The sequence below is a fragment of the Chlamydotis macqueenii genome, chromosome 6 (genome assembly GCF_036417535.1).
Source record: "Chlamydotis macqueenii isolate bChlMac1 chromosome 6, bChlMac1.mat, whole genome shotgun sequence".
NCBI classification, from domain to species: domain Eukaryota; kingdom Metazoa; phylum Chordata; class Aves; order Otidiformes; family Otididae; genus Chlamydotis; species Chlamydotis macqueenii.
In genome coordinates, this window is record NC_141561.1 from 1894345 (window position 1) to 1912416 (window position 18072).

An 18072-nucleotide genomic window follows, 5' to 3' on the forward strand; every position below is an offset into this window, starting at 1 on the left:
ATGAGAAGGTGTTTATACAGAAAGCAAATACACCGCTCTCCAGATTTGATTGTGTCACACGTCTTAACTAAGACCCACGATTGCTCATGGCTTATTAGAGGTTTTCATGGAGATTCTGAACAAATTATCCGGAGATTCCTAGCTCATCCAAAGGACCAATAAATCCTTGTGCTTTAGAGATACCTTCTGCTACTGCCGTGAATGGGCACCAAAAAATGTGTGCAAGGAGCATGGCGTACCTGAGAACAACTCCTTTAATTGTCATTTAGACACAAATCCCTACATTTCACCATTTCTTTACAGCCCTTTGGTGCTGCTGACCCCCAGTGGGTTGATTCCGGGTCACTTCAGGCCACAAATCTAAATCTCACTAAGCCGCGCATTTACGGAATTGCTGGCAAATGCTTGTTTGTTTTTCATTTCCAGTCCCAACCTGAAGGTTACCGTATCTTGTGACACTGAGACTGTGATGTGTTAGGTTTTCTGGACAGGATCTTGGGAAGTCAGCCACACGCTCAGTCCCACGAAGATGAATTTTTAAAGAAAAGTACCCTTCCTAGTACCAATTTAATGATTAAACGGAATTTTAAAATAATCTAATTTAGACCACGGCATTCATGACCCACATTAATCTCTGACAAAGAAACCAGGCTGCCTAATTTCATCCAAGGAATTAAAAAAAAAATCTGCAGTTTGTGTCTACGGCAAGAGAGAGGAAGAAACGTTTTCCTTGGTCGTGCTTTGGACCTTCACCGGAGGTGTGTGCGTGTGTGTTCAGAGCTTTCTGGTGTGAAGCTGAGATGGGTCCAAGGCTGCATGGGTTTCTGCTCTTACTCATTTCAGTGGGAGGTGTGATGTGCCTGGAGTGGGAAGAAGGAAATCCAGGTCCTGCTTCCAATCCTTCCCCAGATTTCCTCTTTAATGCCAAACAAATTGCTTAATCTCCTGATTTATCATTTTTCCTCTCTACCCTGGAAATTGTAGCGCTCTTCATGACTGGTAGTCGATGCAAATTAATACTGGCCTGCACTCGGGAGCGCGGGGTGGCATGGCGGTGTACGTGGTTGTGGCTCGGCGTCAGCTTGAGGAGGTGAAACAGGGTTCAGAGGCTGAGCCCCTACCTCGCAGCTCCGGTCCCGCGTGGGATGCAGAGAGCCGGGACGGGGACGAGGGCCAGGAGCGCAGAGAACGGCCGCAGTATGAGCCGTGGCTGTTACCGGGGGTCTGTGCTGGTTTCTGAAAATCGGATGTCTGCTGATGGACAACGGCTGCTGAAGTTTCTCCCAGGATGGGGAGGGCGAGGCCTGAGTGTAACACCTGGGACGCTTACAGGCTGGAACAAACCGGCCGATTTCACTGAAACCGAAATTCTTCGTGGGGAGGCCGTGGCCCAGGTTGCCCAGAGGAGCTGTGGGTGCCCCGTCCCTGGCAGCGCCCAAGGCCGGGCTGGACGGGGCTGTGAGCGCCCTGGGCTGGTGGAAGGGGTCCCTGCCCAGGGCAGGGGGCTGGGCTGGACGGGCTTTACGGTCCCTTCCAGCCCAAACCGCTCCGTGATTCCGCGATTCCGCCTCCCGCCCTTCTCCGTGGGCTCCCCGCCCGTGGGGAGGGGGCCACGCGTGTCCCGGCCCCTCCCCGTTCCCGCCCTTCCCGCCGCGCGCTGGCTGGGGCTGGCGGGCGCGCTGTGACCGGCTGCGCCGGGCCCGGGGCGGAGGGAGCCGCGGATCCTGGCCGCCATGGCCGCGGTGGGTGCAGCGCGGGGGGGTGCGGGACACACGGGACGGGACGGGACGGGACGGGACGGGCGGGGGCGGCTCCGGTGGCGGTACCGGTACCGACGACCGCGACCTTGATGTCTTGGCCTCCCCCGGGGCAGGTGACGAGGGGCACGGCGACGCGACGGAGCCGGTTGAAGCGTTCGGACGGCAGCACCACCTCCACCAGCTTCATCCTGCGGCAGGTGAGGGCCGGGGGCGGCGGGGCCGGGCTGCCCGGCCTGCCCCCCTTCCGCTGACCCCAGGGCGGGTTTTGGGGGATTTTTTTTTTTGTGTTTCGTGGGGTTCGGCCGGGCCACGCTGTGGGTCCAGCTCCCGGCACCGCACGAGTTGTGACCGAACCGGGGGAGTTTGGGCGCGGGGCAGGGCCGGGCTTGGAACTGGAAACCCAGGGAGCTCGGGGACTGGGAGAGGGGACTGAAAACCCGACCGAAGTTCTCATTTATCCGGATAAACGCACGTATTGTGCTTGCCTTCCGTCCCCGAGCTGCGATTCATACGCTGAGCTGATTTTCTGTTGTTCCCTGTAACAGGGAGGGGGAGAAATACACTTTTCTTAAAGAACGGAAGCTGGGGTTTTAGTGATCTTGAGGATTTGTGGAGGAAAAAAAAAAAAAAAAGATGGTAAAGGTGTCAAGAGCCTTAGCGTCTCAGTCTGGGGCTTTGGGCTCGCTGGTGCCCATTACACAGCATCCCGGTGTCCCCGGCCCCGCGGAGCGGTGGCAGCGATCTGGATGAAACCTGCTCCGAGTTGCCCGTCCCTCTGATATCTCTGATTTACGCTCTTGCCTGCCAGCTGCCCCTGGGTGAGACGAAGACCGGCATCCCGAGTCTCTCCGAAGCATCGCTTTCTCTCCTACAAGATGCTTCTTAGAGTAAATACCGTTAATTTGCTTTAAAACGAAAGGAGGTAGAATGCTTCTCGGAGCACGAACCTGTACCCCGCCCCCCCCCCGATTCCTCCGTGACTTTAGTAGAAATTCAAGGAAGCGCAAGGAGAGCGGAACTGAGTCCTTGACAGATTCGAGGACACTTGTCATGCATGGTAGCGTATTTTGCGCAGGACGTGGACATTGTCAGGTCGATCCGTCAGAGAAGGAGATGTAAAAAACCCAGGGAAGTTTTCTTTTGCTTCACGGTGTCCCCTCGTCGCTGCCCCAGCCCAGAGCAGAGCCGCAGCGGTGTCGGGCTGATCGTCCCCGTTTCCAGCGCCGGCAGAACGAGATGCGAGAGTCGCAGTAAGAACCTGACGTTTAATGTGACCTCAGCCGTGCCAATTAGAGTTGAAACAAGGATAAATAAATAGAAAGGTAGTTTTAGCCCGTGTCAGTCGGTTGTGGTGGTTGAGGAGACGTTGCAGGCGGTGGCAGACCCTTCTTGGAGAATTTTTCAGCTTGCAGAAGTGTCAAGTGGTGGGTTTGGTGCCGTGCTCAGCGCAAACCGAGGGGTTGGGATTTAGGCTAACAGAGGGTGACCAGTGTCGTCCGGAGGATGCGATGTGGGGTTTTGCAAACGGGCTTCGGAAAGCCGCTGCGCCGGTGGAAGAGCCTGGCCCCTGCATTGGGTGTCACAGCTGAATTACACGGACGGCATCGCGCACCGCATTCGTGTGCAAAACGCGTTGGATCACTTCCCATGCCTTGCACTTTTTTTATGTCTCATGTCCAGGGACGTGGTGTGCTCCGCAGGCGCTGTGTGCTCCAGTCTCTCTCTGTCCGTTGTCGTTCCTGGGAAGATGGGGAAACTCACTTTTACTTCTGACCCTCTCGAGGGCTTTACGGTGATGTGCTTTGCGTATTTGAGGGGTGCTGCCAAATAATAACAGGAGAATTGAGTGGTGGGATGGTTTTTGTTTCCATCACGGTTGCAGAGCCAGGAGACCTGCCGCGTGGCAGCCAAGGGCCTGGCAGCGTGTCCACGTTGGCACCGGGGCTCTTCCCGCAGCAGCTGGCAGAGTTTGATGCTGTCTTGGGCGAAGCTGTCACGTCAACGTGATTTCAGCTCCGTGTAAAATACAGCAAAATGACTCGAACCGGAACCTGCTTATCCCAAATGAGATGGGAGCAGAAAAATTGCGGTCCCTTTCTGAGGGGGCTACCTTGAGACCTTTTAAACAGGCAAGTGTGGTAGCTCCGTCGGGAGATTGGTGAGATTTTATTTGAACTGTGTGATCTGAGCAAGCCAAATAACTGTGGGATTGCCTCCCTCTTACCGGGGAGAGTGCGGTGGGGCTGAGCCGGAGACGTGCCAGGGTGAGCGTCTCACTCCTCCCTCCCATGGATTCACGTGACGTTCCTCGCCACGGGCCGGTTCCACTCCTCGGGGCAATGTTTCCTTTGCACATCGGTGTCTCTGCTGCTCCTTTGGTGCTAGAATGAGGCCGATTGCTCAGCCTTTATGGTTAGTGGTTTTTCTTTGAGAAGAGGGGATTTGGGCTCCTGGACACGGACACAGAGTGGTTCCAACTGCCCAGTGTTGCTGTCCTCTCCTCCCACTGTGAAGTTTTCCCTAATAACTATCAGACTTTTGAGGCATAAGTGGGGGGAAAAACCAACTCCTATTGAGTAACATTGTGGTGGTTGTAGGTATAATTAAAAAAAAAAAAGAAATTTTGTCAGTAAGACTTGCAATGGATGTCCCAAAAGAGTTTAAATCTGTTGTCAATCTCGTATGCGTTACGAATTGTGCACCAGCTTCTTGCCCAAGTCCAGAGTACCAATGGAAATTTTATCTTTGGTTTCCTTTTGTGTCAAGAGAGGCGCAAGTCCCCCAGATTTGAGCTCTTGACTTGACTTTTCATTATGTTGCATTTAGTTTTTGGTTTCGATCCATAGGTCAACCTCATTTAGTAAGGGAATAATGTTTGGACGAGCTTTTGAGTTGGCATTTTTGTCACCGCGGCGTGGTGATAAGCACAGCTGGTCCACGGCGCTGAGTCCTGTGCGCGCGTCCATCAGCCAGGGCAGAGCTCCTGATCCCAGCATCACCAGCGCGGGGAGCTGGTGGTGCCTGGCGTTGCCTCTTGCTCTGGGAAAGGCCACGCTGGAAGAGGTGGACGGAGCGATGTGCGAGCGGGAACAGGTAGGTATGTGCGGAAAATCCATGGGCTGGTGTAAAAAAAGCCAGGACCTACCCAGTGAGGAACATCACTCGTGTCCTGACGTGCAGGAAGTTCCTGGGTTTTCGGATGAGCACCTCTGTCTCCGGTAGCACGAGCAAGGCTGCGAGTAAACCTGGCGCTGAAGCTGTTAAGTGCGGTATTTGAGCAAGGAACGGGTGTACAAAACTGTTCCTCTTATGTGGCAGGTGCTGCTCAATTATATTTAAGAACCCCCTTAAGGGACAGGAGTCAATTATAAGACAAGAAGTAGGTCAGCTGAAAACATATGCTTAGAATTTTGCAAAATGCTGGAATAATAATTCATTGTTGTTTTCTCCTGGAAGATGGTGTGTTTCCATCACTTGTTTTGACGTGGTGTGACTTGTGAGTAAATGCCGGGCTTTTTTCCCCTTGACTTCTGGTAGCGTCAGTTTTGTGGCCTGTGATTTTTAATGGAATTTATTTCACTGAGGAAAGTTAAGTGACCTGTGAAGAGCAACAACAGTCACCCAAGGTTGTGTTAGAGCATCACTTCTTGTCCAAGTGGCCGCTGCTCCTTGCTGCGGGTGGTCCCAGGTGAGTCGGAAGTCATTAAAACCTTTTATGCGTGGGCTAATAGAATTTGGGGAGGGAAGACCCGCACGGTAAGTGGCTTCGGGGGAGGCCACCGAGGGTACCTGTGCAGTCCAAGCACGTTTAGCTTTACATACAGTTATATTTAGACATGAGTTTATTTCTGGAACCTTTTTGCTGCTTACGTTCGGAGCTAGTTGAAATTAAAGTCAATTTTCTTTTAAGACACAGTTGGAGTTGCATCTCTGGGAGTGCTTGTGCCTCCCCCTTTTCAATATCATTTTTCCTATGTAACACGGAGAGGAAAAGAAAACCGGGATTTTCTGGTTTTAGACCAGCTCTGAAGCCGTAACAACTTTTTTTAAAAGTCAATGACGTTCTGACCAGAAAAAAGTAAAAATCTTTCAAGAGTTTTGTTGCCTTGTTTTCAGATGAGCTTTTTTGCACGTGTGGAGATGGGATTGTGGGGTCCTTCCTGCCGGACCAAGCTGGATGTTGGCATCTACATTTGGATACCTTCTCATTTCCTTAAGGAAAATCAGTTGTAGATCAGATTTGGGCGGCTTTACGGGTGTCTGAGTTTTGTTTGTCATTTCTGAAGCCTGGAAGCCTTTCCCTTGGCACGCGGGACGTGCGGCCGCCGAGTTCCCAGCTCAGGTGTGCCTTCATCGATGAGGTCGCTCGTCGGCTGTGGCAGGTGTTGGTTTAATTATGTACACCGACGTTTTCAAGAGCGGTGCGTGGCCCGGAGTACAGGATTGGATTCTGCAGGTGATGTCCTGTAAAGTATTGATGTGAATTAGGGGGAATCACCGTTTGGTCTTTGCTCGTCAGCGATGGATGCAGGCAGCTTCAGTGACCATTTCTTAAGCTCCTTAATGTGCGCTTGAGTTCTTCCTTCAGTTCTGCATTTTTTGGCCTTAAAATAGTCTTTCTCAGAATGAAGTGAGACCTCGGTTGATGCTGTAGAGATGCTGGTCTCCTGTAGTGCAGGTTTCCTGGTGCGCAGGAGGCGGCTGGTGCCGAGTGGTGTGGTCCGTTCCAACCTAGGTGTGCAGTGAACCGGGCATTTCTCCAACTCAAGTGCTGATTAGGTTGATAAAACAGATATCTGCAAAGGAGCAGATTAGGATTTCGGTGATCTACCAGGATGAGCTCAATTCTAGGATGAGTCATTAATTTCTAAAATATAACTTACTGTCACAGAGTATGATTGTTCCCTAGACACAGGACTGGATTGTTATTTTTCTCCATACAGCGTTTAGAAACTGTTAAAGCATTTGACAGGGGAATAAAAGCTTCAGCCCTTCCTCCGAGGAACATGAGCCTTGTCTGCATGGGGAGTGACATTGTTGGAACATGCATTTCTTCTTAAATTGCTGTAGTTAGCTCAGACAGCAGTTGCGTCTTTCACGTTACACCACGCTGAAGACCAGCTGACCTTGTAAATCTGCGTATTTAGGTTAAATCAATAAGGTAAAGTACGGGGAGCCCGTGGATAGTCCCGAGTGGTGCAGCCTGGCACTGGGACCATCTGAGCCGCCGCAGTGGGATTTGCCTGCGGTGGGTGAGAGGGCGTGCATGGAGTTGTCTCCTACCAGCCGGAGAGAGACCATGGGGCCAATGGGCACGGCCGGGTTTGGAAGACGTGCTCCTTGCAACCCTTGGTGAGGCTCCTAATGACAACTGTGATTAGAAGAAATACGGAAAGGATGAAGGCTGTCAAAGAGAACCACGCTTTGCTGCTGCTGTGCGTGTTTCGATGATGGAGGATGCTCTACTTGAGCAGCTTCTAACCATTGGGCTCGCTGGTGCCGATGGCTTCTAGATGACATCTCTCCGTAACTTCCTACGAGGTGCTGCCTATGCGGATTAAGTCAGAGTCACGGGATACGCAGCCGATAGCTTTTCCAGAGTTGTCTTCGGATACAACTCAAGAGGCTGATGGACGTGGAGCATGTCCCCCGTGGCAGCACGCGGCTGGCACACGTACGCGTGCACATCTGCCTTCCTAAGAGCCGCCTTGTCCTACCCGACGCCGTTGCTTTGATCCCAGGCACCCCAAAATCTGGCCTCGCTCAGGTTTCTCCTTGCGCGGTTGGGAGGAGGAGGTGGGTGGAAGACGAGCTTCACAGGGTGGAAATAACAGGGAAACTTAAATGGATTTTTTAAATAATAAAACAAAAGAGTAGGAAAGTTGGCGTCTCTCCTTAATTCTGCCATCGCTTCGTCTGCCCGTGAAGAAGCCAGCAGACTTCTGCGAGGTTTGTTTCTTCATCTGGAAGGCGAGTGTAGCTGTGTATCTCTGTGTCACTGGGAAGCTTAATTGGATGTTTCTTAACGTACTAATTGAATCTCAAATTATGTTCCCACTTAGTGTTCCGTTAGAAAAGGAAGAAGGTTTTTTTTGTGCGTCTGTTTGCAAGCAAATAATGATCACGATTGCATTCTTTAGGAAAAAAATATACTCCAGTTGGTTTTTTTTTTTTGTTTTGTTCGGATCCGTCGACCCTTTAGGCAGGTTCAGTGGATTATATTGTAACAAGCCGTTGTCCTCGCCGCTCCGTGAGCGTGGCCAGCGCGGCACGTGGAAGCGGAACGTGATTCATCTCCTCGGCGTGCCGGTGCTCGTGGTGCTGCCGTCTCCGCTGGTGGGTCCCGGTGCACAACAGCAGCTCCCGAGATTGTCACAAATCTGGTAGGTGGCAGCTAGCTGAGTTATCCGGCTCCCTCGTGTGCGTTTGATGGAGCCGTTGGCGCGGATTCATCAAAAGTCTGAGCCTTTGAAATTCTCACTTTAAAAATTTTATGTCCTGCTCTTCAGCAGATGTGCTGACCGGCTTACCGTCTCCATGGTAACAAGGTTTCGTTTTTAAAATAGCCTGAAGTCACAAAAGACAAGTCGGATATTAATAGCATCAGCAGCGTAGGTACGAATAGAAAATAGGATTTGGCTATTCCTCATCCAAAATGTTGTGTATTTGGGAGTTGTCTGTCTCTTTGTACACCCTGTGGGCGTTTAAGTGCATTTTTCTGGAGTGGCCTACAAAATTATTTCTCAGTCTCACCGCTATGGAGCTGGGTTTTTTTTTTACCCCCAATATTTTTGCTGCCCGCGAACGGAATGCGCGAAACTCCAGTTGTGCGATTCTAGCGTGTCGCCACGCGCTCGAGCCGTTTTAGGAGATTTTGGGCGCTCGAAGTGCCGCGCACGGGCCCTGCCTGCGTCGGCTGTCATGCAGTTTCTATGGACACCAAGGGTTTGTGTCAAACGCAATCTCCATGCGATTGTCTGTGCTGCATATAGAGGAAGCAGAGATGATTACATGGGACTCCAAACCTGTATTTGCTAAAGCACGTTCTGTTGCTTTGAAAAGGATGTGGGAGAGACAGAAATAGCTTTTTCCTGAAGTCCTTAGGTCTTGGGTGACCCACAGAGTTGGAAAAAATACCTTCTTAACTCCTTTCATTGGTTTCGGGGTTCTACGGGAAAGCCTGACGTGTAATCTTCAAAATTCTGCTTTAAACAGTAAAAAAAGCAGAGCTCTAGCAAAGTACAATTTAGATGGGAACTTCTTCAGCCACTTGCAGTGTTGAAAAGATCTCCCATTGAACAGGTTTTGGCTAACAGTCAAATGTGATAAAAACGCTCAGAAGGCGATGCTGGTAATCGCTGTCAGATAATCTGACAGTGGAGAAAAGGTGTCAAAAGCGTATTTAGGGAGCCTGTAACACCGCGTCTCTCCTGCCCCTTGTGTTAATTTTTATCTGCTTGTAATGAGGGCTCCAGCTGTCCCTGGCGCTCCGGGGCAACGTGGGATGGGTAACGGACCTGCCTGCCTTCCGCTGTCCCTCTGACCAGAGCTGGGAGCTTTCTGAAGACAAGGGGAGGAAGGACAGAGATCCCTTCCCGCCCCCGTTCTCTGCCCCCGGAACTCATCCGCGACGCGTACGGGTAAAGGGTATTTTTGCCGCTGACTGACTTGGTGATGGATGGCAGGGCCTGTAGAAGGGTGCTGCCCCCGGAGGGGTGTCAGGAGCTTCGGTGTCGGCATTCCCACGGGAGACTCCCTGCAGTCTCCTTAAGCAAGAGTAATTTTTGAATACTGGATTTTAATGGCTTTGTGTTGCTTGGGTTGTGGGGATGACATCTTTTCTTGTGCCGAATAAGTGATATTCTAGCTGTAATCTTCATTTGGTTTTCCTTGTGTTCTGTTTCTGCTATCCTTTTATTTTTATGACAATCATTCTCCGGACTGATGGTTTCAGTGCTTAACTGGAGACTTTTTTTCCCAGCTTATATAATACATCGTTCTTCCATTTACGTGTACGAACAGCAGGAGCTCTCCCCTGCGTCTCAGTATTTCTTTAGGTTAATACATTTTGATATCCCTTGGAAGGCTTGATACCCTGATTCCAACAATGGTAAAATGTTACAGGTCAGAATTTTGAAAACACCTTCTGAAAATGTTTTTTTTTTCTTTGAAAAGCAACATATTCCTTTTATTTGAGTAATCCGGTAGCTTCTGCCCAATGATATTCCATTAATTCCATTTTACCTGTAGAAGGATTTCCAGTGGTTGGTGCTCTGGGAGGAAGAAGAGGCAATGAGCTGCACTTGGGCAGCTCTGTAATCAGTTCCCGTCGGATCTGGAAGAAACGCATCCTTCTGAAGCGCTCCTCTTGCAGTGATTATCCTGGGGGGGGAATTGTCTTCCAGCTGAAGTTGTTGAGGTCGGCATTTTCTGGCAAAATAGTGGATTATCTCTGTGTAATGCTTACAAAAATTAGTTCTTTATTACTATAACCATTTAATGAAGAAAATGTATCTTTGGGGTTTTCTCTCTTTATGATTTTCCAACCAAATTATATCTTTGATTTGGATTTTGCTTGCCCAAGTTCTTGTATGAGAAGAGAAGTCTCTTGTTGAGAAGTATTCCTCACTTCCTACCTCATGGGACCAGTGGTACCTTGTCCTGTATGAGACCTTCTTGGCAACAACGCACACGTCATACGTATATGTTCTACTCTATCTTTTGTGAAGCGTTTTTGGAGCCTTTTATGACAACGGCAGTACATACCTTGAAGTTCTCGAGTGTGAGTTTTGTGTTAGGAATTACTTGAAGTAAAATTCTGCTGAAGTTGGGCTGCAACTCAGGTTTTTTCCCTCTCTTTTATTAATCTTAGAATTATAAAAATGACCAGTTGAGGCTAATGTTCCGAAATTCATTAAACATCCAGCCAGTTGTTAATCTTCAAAGTGCCTGCTGCCAGTTATGGCTTAAATAGTCTGCTGTGGCTACGGGAGATGTGTGACCTGGGGGTGTTAGATGGGAGAGCTGGGGGTGGCACTGCTGGCTGGCAGCGGTAAGGAAGCTTATCGTCACGGTTCTGCAAACCGTGGGAGAGGAGGAGGCACCCAGGACCGCCGAATGTAACCTACTTCCATAGAGAAAACGGCCAGGTCGGAGACACGGAGAAATGAAGCGTGAGATGGGGTTAAAAGGCGTTGGGAAGGACACGGGTTGAGTGGTGCGCAGGAAGGACATTTGTGAAATGAAGGGATCTAGCAGGTTTGGAAGATTCTGGAGGCAGGGGTAGAGGAGCCGGAACAGACCTTTGCATGATGCTTTCCTTCCTGCCACATCCATCCTTTTTTTACCCAATATCCCTCTTCTGCCATAGTCTCGCCTCCCATCGCTGCGTGGCTGTCCTTCCCTGGCTTTCACTCGTGCTCCTGGCTGCCTGCTGCAGCTCGCCCCCTGTTGCTCTTCTCCGTCCTCTTCCAACTCCACTCTTGGCATTCTCGTCCTCTTCTGAAAACTCCCTCTAGTCACTGGTCTTGGCTTGTCTGTCTGCTCTCTCACCCCGCGTGCCTCTCGGTCCTCCACGCTGAACTTCAGCAGCTGCCTTGTTACCCAGTTTTGTACAAGACAAAACCAGTAGGAAGAGGGGAAATCACAAATTTTTACGTAAGTAACTATTTAAATTTGACTAAGGACACGATGTGGGATTTTTTTTTTTGTTTGCTTTTTTCCTGGGAATGTTGTTATTCTCTTTATCTGACGTTCTCTGTGTCACATCTTGTATTTCTCTCTGAAAACTGACAGTGGGCTCAGCGTGCGGTGACACTCACTCCGTGCCTGGTGAGAGCTGCCCAGCGTCCGGCATGGCAGCCATCAAATGGGCCAAGTGATGTGAAGAGATAAAGAGTTAAAAAAAAAAAAAAACCCTCGCAAAACCCAGCAGAAACCAGGGGCAGAGAAAAAGGTGAGAGGAAGTAGAAAAGGAGGGGAAAAGGAGAAACTAAGAAAGAAAAGGCAGAATTTGTCTCTAGCTGGTTTGCAGAACAAGGAGTATATGAACTGAAAATGTTAGTAGCGGCTTGCCGGAATGGGTGACTCTCGTATAACCTCATCTTCGATGGCTTTTTCACCCCTCTTCACCGGTATTCTGGAAGGAAGGTGTTCTCTTTTCCTTTAGGGAGCAGTTAGACCTGTCCTAGCCACGCTAGCTAGGAACTATAGCAGATTCCTCTGGTTTCATCCTTTTTTTTTTTTCATCCCTTTTCTTTTTCTCCCTGTGCAGTTAGGGAGAGGACTGGTAGAAATACTGGCAGGAAGGAGACATCAGGAAGGCCTCTCTGCCACCTGATGGCCTTCTTAAGGGCACTCTTGATGTCAAACCTCTGCCATTCTCTTTTTCCAAGGTATTTTTCCAGGCCTGGGATGTAGTTTGTAAGGCTTCTGCGAGGCACTGTGATTTTTCCCGGCAGTCGTGACGTCAGCCCGTGTGGTCCTGTTTTCTGAGTGGTAACGACAAGGTTATGCGGTGACCAAACTTTGACAAAGCAAAGTTTACTTGGCCCGAAAGCCTCACCAAAACCAGCCCTCTCCAATCAGTATGTGCCTTTATTTACGCCTGCCTTCTCAGGCACCCGGCCTGATTCCCCATGAGGCTCTCTTGGGATGACAAAAGTGGTTTTCCTTCAGGCTCTGTGCCTTGTCACGCGTCTCTTGTTCAAGGTAAAATTAACATAAAGAATTTTGCCTGGGAGTGACACCCTGAAGGGTCCGGCGCTGCTGCTATTACTCCAGTGTTGAGGATTTACGTTAATTATTCCATGTGGGCTTCACCTCTTGAATGGAGGTCACTGCTCAGCCAACAATAAGTTCCTTATTTACCGCAGAAAGAGATGTTATGAAACAAGATGAATTTGGAGTAACTCTTGCAGAGTTATTGCGGTAATCCTAGAGTCCGGGCCTGTTCCAGCCGTGCGCTGTCCTGGCGCAGTCCCGGCGTGAAGGATCCGGGATGAGCTGCGTGACTTGCAGCAGGCTGCATGGTGGAATGATAAGATGCAGAAGGAGATGCAAGACAGAAAGACAACTCTTGCTCTTTGTATTACCCTTTTAGCAATTCTTTTTTTTTCTTTTTTTTTCTTTTTTGAACTGAAAACATGAATTACGAATCGTAATGCTGAGCCCCCAGACAGCAGCCTCAAGAAGAGGCGACTGAATCGAGAAGGCTTTATTCTTAGCCATATTCAGTAGTCAGGAGGTAGACAGCATTTGCTGTCAAAGACAATTTTCAGAGCCCAAAAGTACAATAAAAAAAAAAAAGAAAAAATGATGTAAGCATTGCTGAGCAGAGCACACCCATCTGTTTGAATATCCAGACCCTCCTTCTTATGATTTTTATAACGAACTTGCTTCTCGTGGTAAATGCTGAAATAACTATTACATAGGCTGATTTTGTCTCCCAAAGAACGGTATGAAGGTTCACCCTCATCAGTTTCTCTTCCCGTTGGTTTCTGACGCACTCTCCTCTTGCCAGATGTGGGGTGCCGTTGTATTTCTGATGTCCCCAGCGTACGTCTTGGTGCAAGGTTCCTGTTTCTAACTACTGCCTGCCTATCACCCAGCTTCTTGTTCAACACCTGGAACAGGGTTCATTTTCCCTTCTCCCCGTCTCTGCTTGGAGGAGGGATCCGTGAACTCGGCAGCGGCCGTGCTGCTCGTGCTGCAAGGGAAGGGCTGCGCGCTTCGCTCTCCTTTCAGTCCACCGGGTAATCGCTTCTAACGGAGCTTTTATTCTCCTATCAGATTGATGTGGGTTTTGTCCTCGTTCCAAGCTAAGGTGTTTTATTTATTCGGCTAATGCACTTAAGGATTTTTCTGCTTCAGACCATTAACATGTAATGGAGCAGCTTACATCCCCCCATGACGCATCTCCTGAGAGTTTAAACTTCTGCATCATCTTGTGCTTTGGGCCCTCTCTGAGATTCCTGCTGGTGAGTTAGAAGGAATTCTGCATTCTCTTGTTAACAGCGGTCACTGAAAATGAAATAACTGTGAAAAGTCATCACCCAGCCTGCCTCTCACCGGAAGATGGTGCCTTTCCCAGTTCTCTTGGACCACTTGTGTGTCAGACCTGCGATTCCTTCGCCTGTAAACCCTTCACCTTCCTTGTTGCGGATGGTTCTGTTTAAATTCGTTAAATGAGAGGTTACCACTTACATGCAGGAAAAACAGGAGTGTGATGAATTACAAGCCGGTGTAATTTATGCAGAAGCAGTGTGGGGGAAATCGCAGCCCACTCTTGTTCCACATAAATTATGCATGTACCTCCTTGAAAATAGCTACAGAGGGTGTTCAGATTTTTTTGGCTAATGAATCATGCCCTAAATTTCTACACTACATACGTTGACTCAAATGTCTCCCTTTTGCCCCACCTTTATTTTTAGATCATCTGTAAACTTTTGCTGAACGTGCCGTTCCGGATGTTTCTTTATTTTCCTTACAACAGACCTGTTCTTTGAAGACCCTGTTTTGAAAAAGGGCTCCTAAATTTACTACTTCTCCCAGAGCCCTCCCACGTGAGAGCTACATCTTGTGCTTTGGAGATCTCTGAAGAGATCCTTTGGCTGTTGTAGTAAGGATATGTGTGAAGAAATGTCTGCTTATGAAGATGCAGCCTGCTCTTATGTGCCATGCAAACCGCGACTGGAGGCGTCTTTGGAGCTGTAGCCTTCAAGCCTAGGCCATGGGCAACAAAAAATCTTTGAACCTGAGCGCAGAAATAGAGAAGCTGCAAACAATTCATGAAGAAAGCGAAGTATGATGCAGTCCACCATATAGTATTTGCTTGGAGTACTATGAGAGCAGCCTTGAGGAGGACTTGGGAGTGATGGTGGACGAGAAGCTCAACATGAGCAGGCAATGCGCCCTTGCAGCCCAGAAGGCCAACGGCATCCTGGGCTGCATCAAGAGGAGTGTGGGCAGCAGGGCGAGGGAGGGGATTCTGCCTCTCTGCTCTGCTCTGGTGAGACCCCCCCGCAGCACTGTGTCCAGCTCTGGAGCCCCCAGCATCAGAAGGGCATGGACCAATTGAAGAAGATCCAGAGGAGGCCACGCAGATGCTGAGAGGGCTGGAGCAGCTCTGCTGTGAGGCCGGGCTGGGAGAGCTGGGGCTGCTCAGCCTGGAGCAGAGGAGGCTCCGGGGAGAGCTGAGAGCGGCTCCCAGTGCCCAAAGGGGGCTGCAGGAAAGGTGGGGAGAGACTCTTCAGCAGGGCCTGCGGTGACAGGACGAGGGGTCATGGTTTCAAAACAGAGAGAGGTAGATTCAGACTGGACATAAGGAAAAAAAATTTTATGCTGAGGGTGGTGGAGCACAGGCCCAGGTTGCCCAGAGAGGCGGTGGATGCCCCATCCCTGGAAACATTCACGGTCAGGTTGGATGGGGCTCTGAGCAACCTGATCTGGTTGGAGATGTCCCTGCTCCTTGCAGGGGGGTTGGACTGGGTGGGCTTTAACGGTCCTTTCCCACCCTAATGATTCAATGATTCTGTGAATATAATATTTATTTGGCCATAGCTCGTGAAGCCTGGGAATGGTTAGAGGAACCCTGCGTGTAGCCCTACCTGCGAGCAGTAACTGGGAAGAAGCAAGGCAATGATCTGGTCTTCTCCTCCACCCTGGGAGCAGTCGCAAAGCCGGAGCTCCCTCTACGAGACAGCACCAGTAAGAGCACCGACTGACAAGAAGCAATTTTGGAAGGGCTTCGAGAAGAAAGTACTTCGAGGAGGATTTGGAGGGTGAAGAATGGTTGTTTGGAACGCGAGAAGGTGGAACAGCTTTGGATCTGAAATCAGCTTGCTGCAAGGATACAGCGTGTTACGGGAAGAACAAGGCAGAGAGGTGTGATTCTCATGGTAATAAAGGCGTGGGTGGGCGGCGTGGGCAAGCTGGGGGTGGCAGGAGGCTCTGGCTGGAGCGGAGGAGCAGAGGTGCAGGGGAGCGAAGGCTTCGGTGGTGAGGAATGGGGGCAGTCAGGGAAGGGCGTTTGGTTTTGTCGTGAATGCGGAAAAAGGAATTCAAAGAGAGCTACTCGGTATATTTTATTGTTGTGTGTTAGGAACCTGGCTAGGATATAGATAGTTGATCCCGTGTGTGCTTTCTTGAGGATTTTTCTGTGGTTTTTTCCCACTTTATGTTATTTTTTTAAGCACAAGTATTTATCTTCCTTTGCTGTGTCTAAGCAAACGGTGACTGCGTATTTGGGGCCGGTTCTCTCTTGCCTCCGTCCTGTCCCTGCTGAAACCCGTGAGGGTCTTCCACGCGCAAAGCAAGCAGGATCACATGAGCTAATAACACAAGGGGATTTTTTTTTTTTTTCCTTGCCTGTCTGCCATTGTCAGTAAAACTGAAGTTTGCTGCCCCAGCACGTCTGTGTTTGGATAAATGGAGAAAAGCCATTTGTGGGAATGGCACCAAAACCAATTTGGTCCCCAGCAGCAGAGCCCTGGGCGCGGCCATGCCTCCTCTCCTGATGCTTCTCTTTCTGCTTGTTTTGTGGGTGCGTTCAGGCCCCCACGGGCTGCGTCTCCCGCTGCTGTGGAGCTGCTGATTCAGCCTTTTACTCCCCAAATCCCTCACTCGGTGTCGCTGTGTTGTGGAGTTTGTCTCCAGTCTTACGTAGGCCAGACCCTTCCCATGCTCGTACGAAAATACACTTGGAAACTGCACTCCCCCTGGGCTTGATGCTCATGTTGAGCAATTTTATGGAAGATTACACGTAGTGGAACATTTCAGTATTTTTGTCACAACCTGCATTTGGTGCAAAGAGAAGATGTACGCCCGTCATGGATGAAGAGGGATGCTAAAAAAGTGAAATTATTGTGCTAATTCTCTTCAGTCTGCCAGTGACAGTGTTGCGCCTCAGGGTTTTCGTGGTACATTTTGGAAATTGTCCCTGTTTATCTACTTGCACGTTGCTACCTTTCTCCTAGTCTTTAGAAAGTTCCTCAGTGTTTAAACACTTATTTTAGAACAGTCAAACTTTAACAATTCAGAGAGCCCTTTAGCCAATTCTACTAATATCTTTGGGTGAAAATTGTCTTTTCCAACTACCTAAAAAGTATTAGGTGGTGTTTCACTCCTTTCCTGGCTATTCATAGAGGAATAAAAGGATTTATTACTGTGTGACGTAAATGTATCATCTAACTTCTCTCTAGATACAAGACAGTAGTTTTTATTAAGTAGTCGTATCTGTTCTGCTTTGGGGCTCCGTTGCACCACGGTGTTATTAAAGCTGTTATTAAAGCTACGCGTTAGGTTGTTTTCCCTCTCCTTTGGCCATTGCTTTCACGATTTCTCATCTGCTTTGCTCCCAGTTGCCGCTCCCGCTCCCCGTCCTCCCCAGGCAGGGCTGGGTCTCCAGCCCAAGCCGCCATTCGGGCAGTTTCAGGCGTGAGCGCTCCCCGCTCCTGGCTGTTGACGTGTTTTCGTTCCTGTCTCGGCCTCGCTCCATCCTGGGGTCGGAGGGAAGCTGCTGGGGCGCAGCGAGCATCTCCTGCGGGCTGGGGCTGGGCTGGGTTTGCAGGAGGAGGGCACGGCCGCTCGCGGGACGCCAGCCGCCGCCGTTTCACCTCTGCGTCCAGCATAATCTTCGTCAGCTGTACAGCTATATATATAAATATGTATAGTTATTTATATATAACTATATTCCAGTTCAGGCCCTGAAAGCAGGCTAATCTCACTGCTAACGTACATTTAGAAGGCGTTGTGTCAACTCACAGCATTAATTCTGTGGGGTTTTTGGAGTTCAGCTAAATATGGCTTTTAGAGATGGATAAATGACTGTACGCGGCAGTTTCGAGCCATATTTTTTTCTCATTCAGCTCTATTATTAGAATACTTACTTGCTACACTATATTTTAATACAATTGCAGAACAAAATGCGCTGTACAGATGGTTACTGGCTCTCCGGTATCCCCTTTCAGCTCTGTGCCCGTTAATTAGTTCTGCTGTGTTCACCTACGTGTTACTGTTTTGTAGGAGGAAAAACCCTTTGTACCTAAAAAGCAGCTTCTGTTTCGTACCTAAAAAGCCACTGTTTTAGGGCTGAACGAACTTGCGTTATTCCTATGGCAACAAAATGCTGTGCAAAGAAAAGAAAAAAGCCAAAATTTCAAAACATGATTGGAAAATTGTGACCATCTGGAAGGAGAAGCCGTGCAGCGAGATGGCTGTGCGTTCACACGACGACGGGAGCGAGGCGCAGATGCCTCCCCGGGTTTGGCTGCTCCAAGTTGCCGTTGGTGCTTCTGTGCCGTGGGGCCTGCGG

The 18072-nt window shown here is 49.5% G+C and overlaps 1 protein-coding gene across 3 annotated transcripts in view; it reads left to right on the top strand.

The window, feature by feature from the left end:
• The first annotated feature begins 1699 nt into the window (after nucleotides 1-1699).
• The window catches only part of CACNB4 (calcium voltage-gated channel auxiliary subunit beta 4), a 98435-nt gene continuing 82062 nt past the window's right edge, over nucleotides 1700-18072 (top strand). For all 3 annotated transcript variants that reach the window (XM_086750683.1, XM_086750685.1, XM_086750687.1), the window contains exons 1-2: nucleotides 1700-1742; nucleotides 1874-1957. In XM_086750683.1, coding sequence (XP_086606809.1) covers nucleotides 1734-1742; nucleotides 1874-1957 — 93 coding nt within the window. In that variant the 5' untranslated portion in view covers nucleotides 1700-1733. The remainder of the gene's footprint in view (nucleotides 1743-1873; nucleotides 1958-18072) is intronic.